The following is an 18,033-nucleotide window of genomic DNA, read 5'->3' as shown; positions in this document are numbered from 1 at the left end:
GCAGTGTCCAAGATTGGCAACTAGCAAGGATGAAAATAAATTTTGTGGAAATGTTAATTATGTATGCACATACCGGTGCATGCTCGGATTTCAAGTGATAATCCAGGCCTGCCTTTGACTTGTACAGCTTCCCACAGTGTTGGCATTTAAATAATTGTTTTACCAGCTCAGATTCTTCCTTGCCACACTTCTTCAGGTGATAGAGGTAACCCATTATACTAGTGAAGCTGGCACCACAATCCTGAAGGAAGATCAGAAAGGTACGCAATTAGCAATTTAATAGAACTCAATGAATGGAAAGACAGTGTCATTTACTTGAAGAAAAAGCACAGAAAAGACTTGGAAACAAGACACCTTCCAGCTCATCCCTCTTTTATTCATTTTTGATATGCTCAATATGATTGATGCCAGTTGACTTCAAAAGAGATCAGATTATATCATCACACATATTTTAGTCAAGATTTCAGTACATTAATGCATCAGTGTGAATCCAAATTTCAAGAACATGTACGCAAAACCAAAAAAAAAAAATTATTAAAAAGGAACATTTACATACCAAACTTTCTATGATGTGCATACAGTCAATCGCACCCTGAACCTTGGGGGAAGCCTGCAAATCGTGCAAACCCTAAAGCCCTCTTATTCTGGCTGTCCCTGCTCATTGGGAACTTTATGAAGTCCATCCTGCACATGTACAGTGCTCTTGTCACCTGGCGAATGTGTGGCATGCTGCGAGATGCAGCATATGTCCCCTGCTGCTGCCTGGAACACGGCGGTGGCAGAGAATGCCAGTGCCGCAGTCACCTTCACCTCAACGGGCAGCGCAGTCCTGTTGGCGTTGGTAGGCTGTAGGTCTGCCTGTAGGAGCTGGCATATCTCTGTCAGCCTTCGAACGCACCGCGCATCAGAAATGTGGAGGTATGAGCGATGTTCCCTGTAAACCCGTAGGGGGTAAGGCCTCCCCCCCAAATGTCTGCGACCTCTTCGATTCCATTGCAAACCACGGACAATAAGCCTTCCAGCCTGAAGCTGCCTGAAAATAGCAACCAGCATGATTTGCCGCCTAACTAGTATTGCCCCCATTTAAATCTTTTACTGACCTTGAAAACAAAGGGTTAACTCACATAAAAGTACCGCTTTAGAATGTCCACGAACTCAGTGTTCTGCGCGCAACCGTGGCAGTACTGACAACTGCGATCTAAGCTGGCCAGGTGGATAAGGTGGTTAAGGCGGCATATGGAATGCTTGCCTTTATTGGCCGAGGCATAGAATATAAGACCAGGGAGGTTATGCTTAAATTGTATAATACTTTAGTTAGGCCACAGCTGGAGTATTGCGTGCAGTTCTGGTTGCTGTATTATAGGAGGGACGTGCAGAGGAGATTTACTAGGATGCTGCCTGAAATGGAGAATCTTAGTTATGAGGACAGATTGGATAGGCTGGGTTTGTTCTCAATGGAACAGAGGAGGTTGAGAGGAGACCTCATTGAGATGTACAAAATATTGAGGGGCCTGAACATAGTGGATAGTAAGGGTCTATTTCCATTGGTGGAGGGGTTTATTACGAGGGGGCATAGTTTTAAGGTGGTTGGTGGAAGGTTTAGAGGAGATTTGGGGGGGTGGGGGGGGGGGGGGGAAGACTTCTTTACGCAAAGGGTTGTGGGGATCTGGAACTCGCTGCCTGGAGGAGTGGTGGATGCAGAAACCCTCACCACTTTTAAGAGATAGTTGGATGGGCACTTAAAAAGTGCAGCAACCTGCAGGGTTATGGACCTAAAGCTGGTAATTGGGATTAGACTGGATGACCTTTTGTTGGACGGCCAGATATAATGGTAAGTACTGCAGGGAATAGAATACGGCCAGGGTGATCTCCTGGACTAGTTTCGATCGCCTGGATGGGTGAGAGGGGAATTTTCCCAGATTTTTTCTCCCTAAGTTGGCCTGGGTTTTTATCTGGTTTTTGCCTCTCCCAGGAGATCACATGGCTCCAGTTGGGGTGGTGTGTAGATGTTTTTAAGTATAAGGGGTGCCGCAGTTGTGGTGAGGCGATTGGTTGGGCTGGGTGCTCTTTGCCTTTCCGTCATTGTTCATAGGTTTATATGTAACCTTCAGGGCTGCTGACCAAGGGCAGTGTGGCTCTTTGTCGGCCGGCATGGACATGATGGGCCGGACTGGCCTCCTTCTGCGCTGTAAATTTCTATGTTTGTATGCTCCAGCCTCCCTTTAAATCTAGTGCCAATTGCACCTCCTTCCCCCTGGGACCGCCTGATTTTTTTGGTCGGGTCCTGGGGCGGACGCCAAATCAGGCGTAATGCCCGAAGGTTCCATCTGGGTTTGACAGATTCTTGACTGATCGCAAGTTCCGGGTTTAAGCGCATGCCTAAACCCGGAAATTGCGCGATCCTACAGACAGTGCACCTCGTACGTGCCCATAGGGGCCGTGAACTCAGGCCCAATGTGTTTCACTGCTTTGCCTCAAACACTGCAAAGATGGCAGCGTCAAACTAGAGGCTAGTCAAAGCCAGCCACTGCACCACAAGATTAATGTTTTCTTCAAACAATAAATTAAATATTTTGTGGGAAGAGGAATACTTATTGCACAAATACTCTAGTATAAGATAAATGCTTGAGTATAGGATAAGAGTACTGCAAGATTGAATCACTTTATCTCACTATTTCTTTCATGTATTTCAAAAAGTAAATCAGTTTAAACATTTTTAAGTGAACCTTTTAATGCAACTTGTGAGTTTACATTTATTTTTTAGAGAATATATACTAGTCAGTGGCAGTAACATTTTCTGTCCTTACCTCACGAAGACACTTCAGCCTCCCCATTCTCCTCAATACCTTTCGCAGTCTCTCCCGATCAGTCTGCTCATCAACCACATCCCCATCTTTCAAAATTGGCTGGAAAGAAGAAATTGAAAGCATTATTTTGGCATTCTGAGCCTTTGTGCACACTTTGTCAAAGCTATACAAATAGTACTAGACGAGTTCTGGCTTTCATTTAGTTTCCCCTCCCACCCACCCTAAAGAACCCATTATACCACCACTAAAGCGCTCACCCCTTTGGCACACATTCTTTCCACAATAATGCTAAGTGCTGGACGGTACGAGACAGGTACATAATAGCTGTTTGATTGCATAGATGAGTGTTTAGCTATGAGCCACAAACTTGCAAGTTTGAATTCTGGAACAAACGTGTCAACATCGCTTCACTCACTTGGTCGAATTTGAGTTCTCGGACTCTTAGACAGAACGCCATTTATTTATTTTGCATTAAAAAGGTGTTAAATCAAGCTTGGATCCAACACCTGCCACCTGATCAAGACTCAGAATAGGAATGTTAAACTGATAGCAACAGCCAATGAGAATTGATTGGGTTTGCTATCCAGAAAGCCCAGCGCTGTATCTCATGAATGACCTGTGAATACAGGTTTATTTCATGGGGTATAAGGAGTAGAAAAACATATTCGCTCGGTTATGTGTTGCGATAGCAAAGAACACCCAAGGTTTCGCTTAGATCGTAACTACATTACCATGTTGTTATGGTCTGCCATTAAGTGATACTTGAGCCCAGCTAAAGACTTTAATTGTTTTCCACAGTGTTGGCATACAAAGGGTTCCTAAAAGAAGAAGAGCAATTCTTAGAATGGAATGTCAAAGTGCTTTTTGTGACTTTATTCAACTGCAAAGAATACAAATAGTATCGTTAATTAATTTAAAACAAAAAAACATGACCAAGTAACCTTTTTAAAAGGCCAGAAAATTCCACAACACTGCTTTTGGCAATAACATTGTTAAGTAAATAATGCAACAATCTTCAAAATAGCTCAGAAACGCTTCAAACAGAAGCCTCTAATTCAATGTGCCTCCAACATATAACCACCAGTCATTTATCATCTGTGCCACATTTAGTGCTGCCCATCTGGTTACCCTTCTGATATCATTAGTGTCAGACATTTGAGAGGTGCACAGTGCCTGTGCTGTGCGGCAGTCGCGAAAAGTGGTTGATGATAATCCTGTACTTCTAGGAGATTGTAAAAAAGATACTCAAGATGTGTGTGTCAGCCATGGCAACACTCTCACCCCTGAATCAGAAGATGGTGGGTTCAAGCCCCACTCCAGAGCCCATAATCCAGGCTGACACTTCCGTGTAGTACTGTTGGAGATGCCCTCTTTCGGATGAGACATTGCAGTGAGGCCTGCCTGCTTGCCCTCAAGAGGACGTTAAAAGATGCTATGACACTGTTTCAAGAAGAGTAGGGGAGTTTTCACCGGTATCCTAGCCAACATTTATCCCTCAACCAACATCATTAAAAAACAGATTATCTGGTTATTATCTCATTCGTGGTCCCTTCCCACCTATAAACTGGCTACCATGTTTCTGACAGTACAACAGTGACTGCACTGCAGTTAATAACTTTAAAGCAAACAGAAGCACCGGTGCATTACACTGGAGCACCAGCACATGCACCATGCACAGTAGAAGGAAGTTGAAAACAAGTTCCCCACATTACTGAGTTTTCAATCTATACCTACATGGAGTATCTTCAACCTTGCTGAAGGTCAAAATGGTGGCTACGGCATTTGTTATCGCCAAAACCACATTTTGCAAACAAACTGCATGTAACAGTGTATTGTAGTGAGTCACAAGATCAGCATATATCAATTAATGTTTTAAATGACTTAATCCAATTTTTAGCAGGATATATGACATAACTTATATCTGTTCTCACTAGGAATCCTTACACAGTAAAACTAATAGGCACCTCTTTGCAGTTTGTCATGTGTTTTTTCAGTCCTTCTACTGTCTTCCTCATGACAGCCTTACAAGTAGGGCATGTAATCTTTCCTTTTTCCAGAATTTCCAGATACCAGTATTCCTCCCGACTTCCTGCGAATTAAATCCAATCATATTTAAAACTCCAATTAATTAAAGACAAACAATTTGTAAATTCTGTATTTATTTTTAATTAAAACAGATTTCAGGTGTGAAATAACATTTTTCAAGATCCCCCTTCCCTTCCAACTGAGCATAATAAAAGCTAAAGTTCCTTGAATGAGTAGAGCAATTAATGAGACTTCAGAAAAGAGGTGTATGACAAATCTAGGGCTAATAATACAAAATAAATTCGTGGAATCTGGAACATATAGGGGAAGGAACAAAAGATGAGAAAGACTAACAGAGGGTATGTAGAAAGACTGACCCATAACATAAAAGAAAATAGTAAAGGATTTTATAAGCACATATAAAACGTAAAATAGATAAAGAAAGGGTAGTGCCTCTTAGAGATGAAATCGTATGGAGTTGAAGAAATGGTAGATACACTAAAAAAGTACTTTGCCTTGATTTTCACAGAAGAGTGTTAGTGGAATTGAAACCACATAAGAGGAGAAAAGTGGAGTAAAAGATAGGATGGTAAGAGATGAGCAAGTTCTATGGGACAAACTGGTGGAACTTTAAGTGGTAAAGGCACCAGGTCTTGATGGTGAGCATCTCAGAATACCGAGGGAAGTCAGAGAGGGCATAAAGAATCTGACCACAACCTTTCAAACATCCTCAGGTACGAGAGTTGTGGCAGACAACTGATGGGTTGCCAATATTAACACCTCTGTTCAGAAAGGGATAAACCAAGTAACTGTATATCAGTCAGCCTAGCATCAGTAGTGGGTAAACTTCGAGGCCAAAATGCAGAGTAAAATTAATGCTCATCTAGAAAAACATAGGCTGATTAAGGACAGCCAACCTGGATTTGTAAAAGGTAATTTGCATCTGACAAATTTAATAAGAGTTCTTTGAGGCAATAATGGAGTCTATTGATCAAGAAAATGCAGATGTTGCATATTTGGATTTTCAAAAGGCATTTCAAAAGGCGATGCATAAAAGTAATAAATGGAGTGTGGCAGCATTGCTGGGGAGTTAGTTAAAGCATGGAAGTGGTTAATGGATGTTCAAAGTGAAGGTGATATATAATAATCTGGACTATATGGGGGCACAATACCGAAATTTACAGATGACACAAAAATAGGGAGCATAGGGAGCATTACTGAAGACTAAAGCAACTTCAAGATGACATATTAGTAGATTGAACAGACATGTCAGATGAAATTTAATGTGGAGAAATGTGAGGCAATACATTTTAGGAGGAAGAATAAGTCGAGGATATTCACACTCAATGTTAAAACCTTAAAAGTAGAAGAGTGGAGAGGTTTAAAAATGGGAGAACAAGTTGATCAAGTTGCAAAAATAAATATGGGAATGTACCATTTTGGGAATTTACTTACATGGCCTGGAAGGGATTTTGGTTTAATTTATGTCACTTCATTGATCTAATGTCAAGTTCTTACAAAGGTTTTCACTCTGTATAGTCAGGTTCATTAGCTCAGCATACCATGTTGGGCCTGTGAGCTTCTACACCTGGGAGGGGGGGGGGGGGGTCATTCAAGATAATAAGTTTCATTGGCAGCTCAGTTGACCAATCCTTGTCACACAGAGTTGTCAAAGGACAGACTTAAGAACATAAGAATATAAGAAATAGCAGGAGTAGGCCATTTCGCCACTCGAGCCTGCTCCGCTATTTAATAAGATCATGGCTGATCTGATCTTGGCCTCCGCTCCACTTCCCTGCCTGCTCCCCATAACCCTTTATTCCCTTAACTCTCTCTCTCTCTGAAGTGGGCAGACGGAGGCAGTCAGAGACACAGAAAGTTCCCACCCTTGACTGTGCCAAAGTGAGCAAGTGCAGCTGAGTTGCGGCTTGTAACAGAGAAAGCCAAGCCTAGTGATCAGCTAGTTTGTATATGGAAATTGCCTAGAAAGTGGCATTAGTATCTATGGTTTTATGAGACATGAAAGGTGGTAGGAAATAGATGCATCTCACTGGAAAACTATATTTTGTTTATTCATTTATTGCATGTAAAATACACCAATTTGGTGGTTTACAATTGGTCTTGTCTCTTTAGAGTGCTTTTCAGTTCACCTTCCAAAAAGTCAAAGAAATGCATGTGCATGTTCATAGAATCCATTAAACACAAAAGCTGGGGGGAGGAGGGGGAGGGGCGCTCTGGATCATAGGTAATGCCAAGTCCACTTTTGGAAGTAACTGTTGACACCACACGAGAGAGAATATCGAGTGTACACCCACAAATTTATAACTAGGATCCTACATTTTATACGTAGGAATATAGCGTACAAAAGCAGAGAGATAATGCTAAACCTATATAAATAATTGGTTAGCCCACAGAATACAGTGTCACTTTTAAATTGATATGGTTATACAAAACTTTGATTAGATCACATTTAGAATATTCTGCGCAGTTTTGGGCATCGTATTACAGAAAATACATTCAAGCAGTGGTGGCTGTTGACCTATTTAACCATGGCAACAGGCCCTTCACACATTCACATTGCATTTTATTTGATTCTCCAGCTACCTTTCATTACAAAAAGAAAGCAAGGTCAAAGAGAAGAGTGGAGCATGGCCCCACGACTTGGTTCCAACTTACTCACCCAGGGCTCAAGCTGCTGCCGACAGGGACACTCACTCCCATTCACACTCTGCACAAGTACATAATTCTAGGTAACGAACCACCTCTGCATTAAATTCACACAGCACATACAGCATAGATTCACCAGGGTGATGCCGGGGATTATAATCTATAATTATGAGGAGAGATTTGAAACACGAAGACGAATGCCTCTGGAGAAAAGGAGAGGCCGAGATTAAATAACGATTTTGAAGGGTTTTGATAGTATTTCTCTCTTCATTCTATTTCCTCTGGTCGTGTAGTAAGTAAGAAGGGGTCATCAAATTAAAATGGTTAAATAGAGAGTGCAGAAAGAAGTTAGGAGAAATTTCTTTACACCTAGGGTTGTTGAGCGCAAAGGTTGCTTTGCCACACGGAGCAGTTGAGGCATGGACCAATGCATCTATTAAGGGAAAATTGAATAAATATTTGAAGCTACAGGAGGGAACAGTGTAACAGTGGGATGAGTTTTGGATTTCGCTGGCATAGAATGGTGCATGATGTGGGAAGCACAGGGTTAATGGGAATGTTGTTTTAAAACACTGTAGCTATGCTGTGAGCCATGTATTAGACTGCTACCATAATGAGAAGGCATGATGGGAATCTTGGCCAAACACTTGAAGTCACTTATAGTTCACGATATGAAAATTCTTTAATACAGGCATACAGGAGTGTGTGTTTGGCATCCCGGTCTCTCCCCTGCATGCTTGTATTAAAGAATTCTCGTATCGTGGACTATAAGTGACTTCAAGTGGTGTTTTTTCCCACAACAGTGCTGGCACTATGGACCGAATCCTTCTGTGCTCTAACTTTCTATGCATCAATCTACTGGATCAGTCAGAATCATCAGAAAAAAGGAGTTTACAAATGCATCTACAGTTGAGGTTACTAAAGATGTTGAACATTACCTCATCTCATAGTATAGTTAGCACAGATTAGCAAAGTAATCTATTAACTGATGCACATGTCCATAAACATCCCTATCTAAAATATACATCTCAACAGAAATACGCAAGAGAAAAGAAAAGTGAAGCTCTGCGATGACAAGTTACTTTCAACACAGCAGCATTTACCTCATACCTGCTGGATACGAAGGAGGATCCTTTCTCACATACCGAGAGCGATTTCTAGATTTTGGACTCTGTACTTTTGCATTGGCATTAAAGGATTTTTGTTTTTTAGCAAGTTTATTTGTAACTGTAAATAAAAGATAGCATTGATTAAAATAGTAATACATATCCAGGCTCAGCATTGTAAACTATCCCCGCTATAAAAAAGGTACGCCTTATTTACTGCACACAAATGCTGAATACGCTAGTACAGACATATGGGTAGAATTAGAACTGTATTGGTGCATCACTGAAATGCCACAAGAAGTCAGCCTATCCTTTTATTCATACAACAGTAAATCTCATGTGGCATTAAACACAGAGTTAATACAATGATCCGGATTTTACATTAAGAATTAACAGAGAGGCTAACAGCGCTCACCGTTATTATGGAGTAAATTGGACAGCAACTTCCGGGGTATGCACATGCACAATTAAACGCGGAAATCCGTATGTTGCTGTCCGAGTTACCCTGCTCATCCAGAATGCGCTATAACAGTACCTCGCCGATAGACTCAGCATTGAAATCAATGTAATGGCATAAAGTTGCGGTACTTATCCACTGGTTACCCACTACACACACCAGAAAAAATTAGGGCTGTGCATTCAGGTATAAGTCAATTTTTAATGGCTTGATCAGTCATAATTACTGCCAAACAACCTCCCTGGTGCTGAAAATGTCATTTTACAAGTGTGGAGTCTCATTCTTTCAGAATGTAATTAATGTTGGAGATTTCAAAAATAATTAAAATAATTTTTTTTTAAATAATTTGTTCTGTCTCTTATCTCTATCTCTTAATCGCATTTTCCTTTCCCAATCTTTATTTAGCTTCCTGTGCATGATTTAAATCTAATTTATACTTCCTGGTTTAGACTCTGCATGTCTCAGTGACCATTCTTCAATCTGATTGGTTCAAAAGCCTCACTGTTGCTTGCTCACACACACCACAGATCCCCTGTAGAGGGCACTAAGCCGGATCAGATATCCGAGGGCCATAAGTAGCCACTCAAAAGCCCACAAAAAAACTGTGGGCAATGGTCATCATAGTGAACGACGAGCTCCATTCCTTCGCCGCTGATCGCAAAATCTCGGCCCATGTGTTAAAGTTCAGGTTAAGCATGGTTAGAGCATCAGATATAATTGGACCAGGGCACAGAGACATGTTGCAGTCCCCAATTTGAAGTCATATAGTCTAACTATAATTTAATCTTATGCCTGGAAAATCCTTACTACTTCTTGTCACATTTGAAACTGCTAGTGCCACTAATAAACATTCCCAAGTATTGGGCGAGAGCGTGTCCCACCCCAATTTTGTTTTGGCAAAGGTCATGTCTCCTTTTCCGTCCTCAAATGCATCTCTTCTCCGAGTCTACTCAAAACATAGAAACATAGAAATTAGATGCAGGAGCAGGCCATTCGGCCCTTCGAGCCTGCACCGCCATTCAATAAGATCATGGCTGATCATTCAACCACAGTACCCCTTTCCTGCTTTCTCTCCATATCCCTTGATCCCTTTGGTTGTAAGGGCCATAGCTAACTCCCTTTTGAATATATCTAACGAGCTGGCCTCAACAACTTTCTGCGATAGAGAATTCCACAGGTTAACCACTCTCTGAGTGAAGAAGTTTCTCCTCAACTCGCTCCTAAATGACTTACCCCTTATTCTTAGACTGGTACTCCCCAGCAACAGGAACATTCTTCCTGCCTCTAACTTGTCCAATCCCGTCAGAATTTTATATGTTTCTATGAGATCCCCTCTCATTCTTCTAAACTCCAGTGGATACAAGCCCAGTTGATCCATTCTCTCCTCAGATGTCAATCCTGCCATCTCGGAAATCAATCTGGCGAACCTGCGCTGTACTCCCTCAATAGCAAAAAAGTCCTTCCTCAGATTAGAAGACCAAAACTGAACACAATATTCCAGGTGAGGCCTCACCAAGGCCCTGTACAACTGCAGTAAGACCTCCCTGCTCCTATACTCAAATCCTTTAGCTATGAAGGCCAACATTACATTTGCCTTCTTCACCGCCTGCTGTATCTGCATGCCAACTTTCAACTTTCCTTAAGTTCAGGACACTAGTCTCTGAATTAACACTGTCATTCTCCATCTTAATAAAGAATTCTACCATATTATGGTCACTCTTCCCCAGGGGGCCTCGCACAACAAGATTGCGAATTAGTCCTCTCTCATACACAACACCCAGTCGAGGATGGCCAGCTCTCTAGTTGGTTCCTCGACATATTGGTCTAGAAAGCCATCCCTAATACACTCCAGGAAATCCTCCTCCACCACATTGCTACCAGCTTGGTGAGCCCAATCTATGTGTAGATTAAAGTTGCCCATGATAACTGCTGTACCTTTATTGCACGCATCCCTAATTTCTTGTTTGATGCCATCCCCAACCTCACTACTACTGTTTGGTGGTCTGTATACAACACCCACTAGCATTTTCTGCGCTTTGGTATTCTGCAACTCTACCCATACAGATTCCACATCATCCAAGCTAATGTCCTTTCTTACCATTGCGTTAATTTCCTCTTTAACCAGCAGCGCTACCCCACCTTTTTTTCCTTTCTGCCTATCCTTCCTGAATGTTGAATACCCCTGGATGTTGAGTTCCCAGCCTTAGTCAACCTAGAGCCATGTCTCCGTAATCAAATTCTATCATAATCGTTAATAGTTGCCTGCGCAGTTAATTAATCCACCTTATTACGAATACTCCTCACATTAAGGCATAGAGTCTTCAGGCTTGTCTGTTTAACACTCTTTATTCCTTTAGAATTTTGCTGTAATGTGGCCATTTTTCATTTTTGCCTTGGGTTTCTCTGCCCTCCACTTTTACTATTCTCCTTTCTATCTTTTGCTTCTGCCCCTATTTTATTTCCCTCTGTCTCCCTGCAAAGGTTCCCATCCCCCTGCCATATTAGTTTAACCCTTCCCCAACTAGCACTAGCAAACACTCCCCCTAGGACTTTGGTTCCGGTCCTGCCCAGGTGCAGACCGTCCGGTTTGTACTGGTCCCACCTCCCCCAGAACCGGTTCCAATGTCTCAGGAATTTGAATCCCTCCCTTCTGCACCACTCCTCAAGCCATGTATTCATCTGAGCTATCCTGCGATTCCTACTCTGACTAGCACGTGGCACTGGTAGTATGGGTTTGTATATGGGTTCCTAGGTGAACTATAGTATGGGTTAGATGCAGAATACTGCTCCCTCCAATCCGACTCTTTAATGTGCTTTAAGTCCAATATCAGAAGAGCATTTCCCCACCTGCGCCAGTGAGACATCTTCAACTTATTACACCAATCACCCTCATGGCCACTCAGTGCAATGACTAATTTAGTGCAAATTAGGATAAGTTTTACACTATCTCATGTTGACTCGAAACTGGGCTTAGTCTCTCCAAACTCATTTCACATTGGACAATTTTAACCATAGAAAGGGGACATTTTTGTCCCTTCAGTCTGGGTTTGATTTGAACCCAGCTTCCAGAGGAGAAAGAACTGTGTGCTAACCCATTACACCAGAGTTCCCAGTTCTAGTAACAGATGGCTATACAAAACACTCTGACCTGACAAATTATTATTCATATCTCATAGCTTGAAATGTAATATACTTTATACAAAAATAATGTAAATAAACTTACTCAATTAATACAAAACACCAACTGCTAAAATAGACCAGATTATTTGGCAAGAAATAAACAGTGTAGATAAACAGTCTGTGCTTAGCTGCTGGAGGAGTATTGGGCCAGATTTGTATGTGCACGGTTTGGGTGCACAGAACACAATGCTTTGCACACAAGTTCAACTTTATTCAATTCAAAACAATGTTGGCTTCCCAAGCAGTTCAGTTGTACCCACAGGTTCTACCACTAATGTCGATGTTGCCACTCAGCCAGGCACACCAGGGAGGTTGCATCTCAATATAACCACAAGTTTTAAAGATCAGATCACTCTTGCCTGTTCAGGGATAGAGTTTATTTATTTTCTTTATATGACAACTGTAAAAAGAAAATGTTAACTGTCAATTTCTGTTACACGCACCATATAATTGGCAATAGCACCAGTATAAACTCCTAAAATAATCATTCTCGGAATGAAGGAACTGTAGCACAAAGTAATGATTTATGCCAGAACCTCGTGCTAAATGTAAAATGGGCCAATATATATTTGAAGGACTCATAGCTGCACATTATGTCGCAAAAACCATCAGCTCGAGCTTAAGAAATTTATATCTGGTGGGGATCCGGAAGAACAGAACAATTCAATAAAAAAAAAATCTAAGGCAAAGCGAGATTAATTCATAACAAGGATGGTAGGCTTCAGCCACCTCAGAAAAACATGCCTCAAAATAATGTTAAGGACTTTGCACATCATGTCACTCAGACATTTCAAATTTCTTGTACACAAATTTTATACCTGTAAGCTTTCTTTCTTTCCTAGCAGATTCATCATCAGAGTCAGCACTGTTCATCTTCCTTTTCTTCTGCATAGCTTTGCTCTCCGCTGTAAGAGAATACCCAGATAAACTCTTGAAACAATTTTGTATTTTTTGCCTTGGAAATATTTCAAATCTATACATTTGTTAAGATTACAGAATACAAATATATAAATGCAATTTTGTATTTAATCTCCACATTTAGTTTAGATATTCAAGACCAGAATATTTAAGATGATTCAAATTGAATAGATGTTTTGCAAGACCAACTGCCACAAAGGAAATACCTGATGAAGACTAAGCAGGTGCTGCAGCAAGCAATTTAATACCTGCTTAGCTTCTGGTCACTTGTGCTTAGTTTAAAAACACAAAAGCAGAAAGACACCCCACATAAACAAGATAAAATAAATCAGTAAAGCGAGAAATTCTCATTATAAATCTGTTTTTGTGTTCTACCCACTAAAACGCAAAACGTCCAAATAAGGTAATTACTGCAACACAGCCTTTGCTTTATAACTAATTTATCAGCTAAGGTACAATACAAAGCATGTTCTGAAGAGCAGGTATAATTGTTGAAAATGCAGGATGTATTCATTAGGATTACAGGGATGGGAAGAAAGCTTCAAAATCAGATAAATAGTGTTAAGGACAAGAGGAAACATCAAAAAGCAATGGCCCCAAGTTTCCACATGATTTGCTCCTGATTTTTAGGAGCAACTGGTGTAGAACGGAGTATCTTAGAAATCAGAATTCTCGGCATTTAGTTTGCTCCAGTTCTAGTCAGTTAGAACAGTTTCACTTTGGAACAGAATTTTTTTTTCAAAAGGGGGCGTGTCCGGCCACTTACGCCTGTTTTCAAAGTTTCGTCAGTGAAAACTTACTCCAAACTAACTTAGAATGGAGTAAGTGAAGATTTTTGTACGCTCGAAAAAACCTTGTCTACACTTTAGAAAATCAGGCGTAGGTTACAAATCAGGCGCAGGGAATGGTGGGGGGAGGGGGGGGGGTGTTTAAAGGGAAGTTTACAAACATTAAACACTTCAGTTTTACAAATAAAGAGCCATCATCAATAATAAATGATAAATACATAAATAATTCAACCAATAAATCAATCAAAAAAATTAATAAGAAATAATTTTTTTTTTAAATCAATAAATAAAACATTTTCTACTTACCGACTGCAGCACCGGGAGCCCTCCAACAGCGTGCTGGGATGCCCCACCCCCCCAGTGTGTCTCTGTCAGTGTCTCTATCTCTCTGTCTGTCAGTGTCTGTGTTTCTGACAGCGAGGGGAGAGGGAGGAGGGGGGGTAGTGGGGGAGAAGGGGAGAAGGAGATCGGGGGGGGAGGAGGAGGAGGAGAAGGAGAAGGAGATCGGGGGGGAGGAGGAGGAGGAGAAGGAGAAGGAGATCGGGGGGGAGGAGGAGGAGGAGGAGGAGAAGAAGGAGAAGGAGATCGGGGGGGAGGAGGAGGAGGAGAAGGAGAAGAAGGAGATCGGGGGGCAGGAGGAGGAGGAGGAGGAGAAGGAGAAGGAGATCGGGGGGGAGGAGGAGGAGGAGAAGGAGAAGGAGATCGGGGGGGAGGAGGAGGAGGAGAAGGAGAAGGAGATCGGGGGGGAGGAGGAGGAGGAGAAGGAGAAGGAGATCGGGGGGGAGGAGGAGGAGGAGAAGGAGAAGGAGATCGGGGGGAGGAGGAGGAGGAGAAGGAGAAGGAGATCGGGGGGGAGGAGGAGGAGGAGAAGGAGAAGGAGATCGGGGGGGAGGAGGAGGAGGAGAAGGAGAAGGAGATCGGGGGGGAGGAGGAGGAGGAGAAGGAGAAGGAGATCGGGGGGGAGGAGGAGGAGGAGAAGGAGAAGGAGATGGGGGGGGAGGAGGAGGAGGAGAAGGAGAAGGAGATCGGGGGGGGGGGGAGGAGGAGGAGGAGAAGGAGAAGGAGATCGGGGGGAGGAGGAGGAGGAGAAGGAGAAGGAGATCGGGGGGGAGGAGGAGGAGGAGAAGGAGAAGGAGATCGGGGGGGAGGAGGAGGAGGAGGAGGAGAAGGAGAAGGAGATCGGGGGGGAGGAGGAGGAGGAGAAGGAGAAGGAGATCGGGGGGGAGGAGGAGGAGGAGGAGAGGAAGGAGAAGGAGATCGGGGGGGAGGAGGAGGAGGAGAAGGAGAAGGAGATCGGGGGAGAGGAGGAGGAGGAGAAGGAGAAGGAGATCGGGGGGGAGGAGGAGGAGGAGAAGGAGAAGGTGATCGGGGGGGAGGAGGAGGAGGAGAAGGAGAAGGAGATCGGGGGGAGGAGGAGGAGGAGAAGGAGAAGGAGATCGGGGGGGAGGAGGAGGAGGAGAAGGAGAAGGAGATCGGGGGGGAGGAGGAGGAGGAGAAGGAGAAGGAGAAGGAGATCGGGGGGGAGGAGGAGGAGGAGAAGGAGAAGGAGATCGGGGGGGAGGGGGAGGAGGAGGAGGAGGAGAAGGAGAAGGAGAAGGAGATCGGGGGGGAGGAGGAGGAGGAGGAGAAGGAGAAGGAGAAGGAGATCGGGGGGAGGAGGAGGAGGAGAAGGAGAAGGAGAAGGAGATCGGGGGGGAGGAGGAGGAGGAGAAGGAGAAGGAGAAGGAGGAGAAGGAGAAGGAGATCGGGGGGGAGGAGAAGGAGAAGGAGATCGGGGGGGAGGAGGAGGAGGAGAAGGAGATCGGGGGGGAGGAGGAGGAGGAGAAGGAGAAGGAGAAGGAGATCGGGGGGGAGGAGGAGGAGGAGAAGGAGAAGGAGAAGGAGATCGGGGGGGAGGAGGAGGAGGAGAAGGAGAAGGAGAAGGAGGAGAAGGAGAAGGAGATCGGGGGGGAGGAGGAGGAGGAGGAGAAGGAGGAGAAGGAGAAGGAGATCGGGGGGGAGGAGGAGGAGGAGAAGGAGAAGGAGAAGGAGATCGGGGGGGAGGAGGAGGAGGAGAAGGAGAAGGAGGAGAAGGAGAAGGAGATCGGGGGGGAGGAGGAGGAGGAGGAGAAGAAGGAGAAGGAGATCGGGGGGGAGGAGGAGGAGGAGGAGGAGAAGAAGGAGAAGGAGATCGGGGGGAGGAGGAGGAGGAGGAGAAGAAGGAGAAGGAGATCGGGGGGGAGGAGGAGGAGGAGGAGAGAAGAAGGAGAAGGAGATCGGGGGGGGAGGAGGAGGAGGAGAAGAAGGAGAAGGAGATCGGGGGGGAGGAGGAGGAGGAGGAGAAGAAGGAGAAGGAGATCGGGGGGGAGGAGGAGGAGGAGGAGGAGAAGAAGGAGAAGGAGATCGGGGGGGAGGAGGAGGAGGAGGAGAAGAAGGAGAAGGAGATCGGGGGGAGGAGGAGGAGGAGAAGGAGATCGGGGGGGGAGGAGGGGAGGAGAAGAAGGAGAAGGAGATCGGGGGGGAGGAGGAGAAGGAGAAGGAGATCGGGGGGGAGGAGGAGAAGGAGAAGGAGATCGGGGGGGAGGAGGAGAAGGAGAAGGAGATCGGGGGGGAGGAGGAGAAGGAGAAGGAGATCGGGGGGGAGGAGGAGAAGGAGAAGGAGATCGGGGGGGAGGAGGAGAAGGAGAAGGAGATCGGGGGGGAGGAGGAGAAGGAGAAGGAGATCGGGGGGGAGGAGGAGAAGGAGAAGGAGATCGGGGGGGAGGAGGAGAAGGAGAAGGAGATCGGGGGGGAGGAGGAGAAGGAGAAGGAGATCGGGGGGGAGGAGGAGAAGGAGAAGGAGATCGGGGGGGAGGAGGAGAAGGAGAAGGAGATCGGGGGGGAGGAGGAGAAGGAGAAGGAGATCGGGGGGAGGAGGAGAAGGAGAAGGAGATCGGGGGGAGGAGGAGAAGGAGAGGATCGGGGGGGAGGAGGAGAGCGGGGGGGGAGAAGGAGATCGGGGGGGGGAGGAGGAGATGGCGGGGAGGAGAAGGAGATCGGGGGGGAGGAGGAGCGGAGAAGGAGAAGGAGATCGGGGGGGAGGAGGAGAATCGGGGGGAGGAGAAGGAGATCGGGGGGGAGGAGAGGAGAAGGAGATCGGGGGGGAGGAGAAGGAGATCGGGGGGGAGGAGGAAGGAGATCGGGGGGAGGAGAAGGAGATCGGGGGGAGGAGAAGGAGATCGGGGGGAGGAGAAGGAGATCGGGGGGGAGGAGAAGGAGATCGGGGGGGAGGAGAAGGAGATCGGGGGGGAGGAGAAGGAGATCGGGGGGGAGGAGAAGGAGATCGGGGGGGAGGAGAAGGAGATCGGGGGGGAGGAGAAGGAGATCGGGGGGGAGGAGAAGGAGATCGGGGGGGAGGAGAAGGAGATCGGGGGGGAGGAGAAGGAGATCGGGGGGGAGGAGAAGGAGATCGGGGGGGAGGAGAAGGAGATCGGGGGGGAGGAGAAGGAGATCGGGGGGGAGGAGAAGGAGATCGGGGGGGAGGAGAAGGAGATCGGGGGGGAGGAGAAGGAGATCGGGGGGGAGGAGAAGGAGATCGGGGGGGAGGAGAAGGAGATCGGGGGGGAGGAGAAGGAGATCGGGGGGGAGGAGAAGGAGATCGGGGGGGAGGAGAAGGAGATCGGGGGGGAGGAGAAGGAGATCGGGGGGGAGGAGAAGGAGATCGGGGGGGAGGAGAAGGAGATCGGGGGGGAGGAGAAGGAGATCGGGGGGGAGGAGAAGGAGATCGGGGGGGAGGAGAAGGAGATCGGGGGGAGGAGAAGGAGATCGGGGGGGAGGAGAAGGAGATCGGGGGGGAGGAGAAGGAGATCGGGGGGGAGGAGAAGGAGATCGGGGGGGAGGAGAAGGAGATCGGGGGGGAGGAGAAGGAGATCGGGGGGGAGGAGAAGGAGATCGGGGGGGAGGAGAAGGAGATCGGGGGGGAGGAGAAGGAGATCGGGGGGGAGGAGAAGGAGATCGGGGGGGAGGAGAAGGAGATCGGGGGGGAGGAGAAGGAGATCGGGGGGAGGAAAGGAGATCGGGGGGGAGGAGGAAAGGAGATCGGGGGGGAGGAGAAGGAGATCGGGGGG

The 18,033-nt window shown here is 45.7% G+C and overlaps 1 protein-coding gene across 1 annotated transcript in view; it reads right to left on the bottom strand.

Moving 5' to 3' along the window:
- Positions 1-18,033, bottom strand: part of znf512 (zinc finger protein 512) — a 131,316-nt gene that overhangs the window by 27,290 nt on the left and 85,993 nt on the right. Inside the window, exons 8-13 of the mRNA XM_070884193.1 lie at positions 13,061-13,147; positions 8,610-8,726; positions 4,772-4,896; positions 3,539-3,625; positions 2,808-2,906; positions 74-241 (exon numbers count right to left, since the gene is read on the bottom strand). Coding sequence (XP_070740294.1) covers positions 74-241; positions 2,808-2,906; positions 3,539-3,625; positions 4,772-4,896; positions 8,610-8,726; positions 13,061-13,147 — 683 coding nt within the window. The remainder of the gene's footprint in view (positions 1-73; positions 242-2,807; positions 2,907-3,538; positions 3,626-4,771; positions 4,897-8,609; positions 8,727-13,060; positions 13,148-18,033) is intronic.

This window comes from Pristiophorus japonicus, chromosome 7 (assembly GCF_044704955.1).
Source record: "Pristiophorus japonicus isolate sPriJap1 chromosome 7, sPriJap1.hap1, whole genome shotgun sequence".
NCBI lineage: Eukaryota > Metazoa > Chordata > Chondrichthyes > Pristiophoridae > Pristiophorus > Pristiophorus japonicus.
Note: the sequence above shows the minus strand (reverse complement) of the source record. Positions and strands in the feature narration are given on the sequence as shown.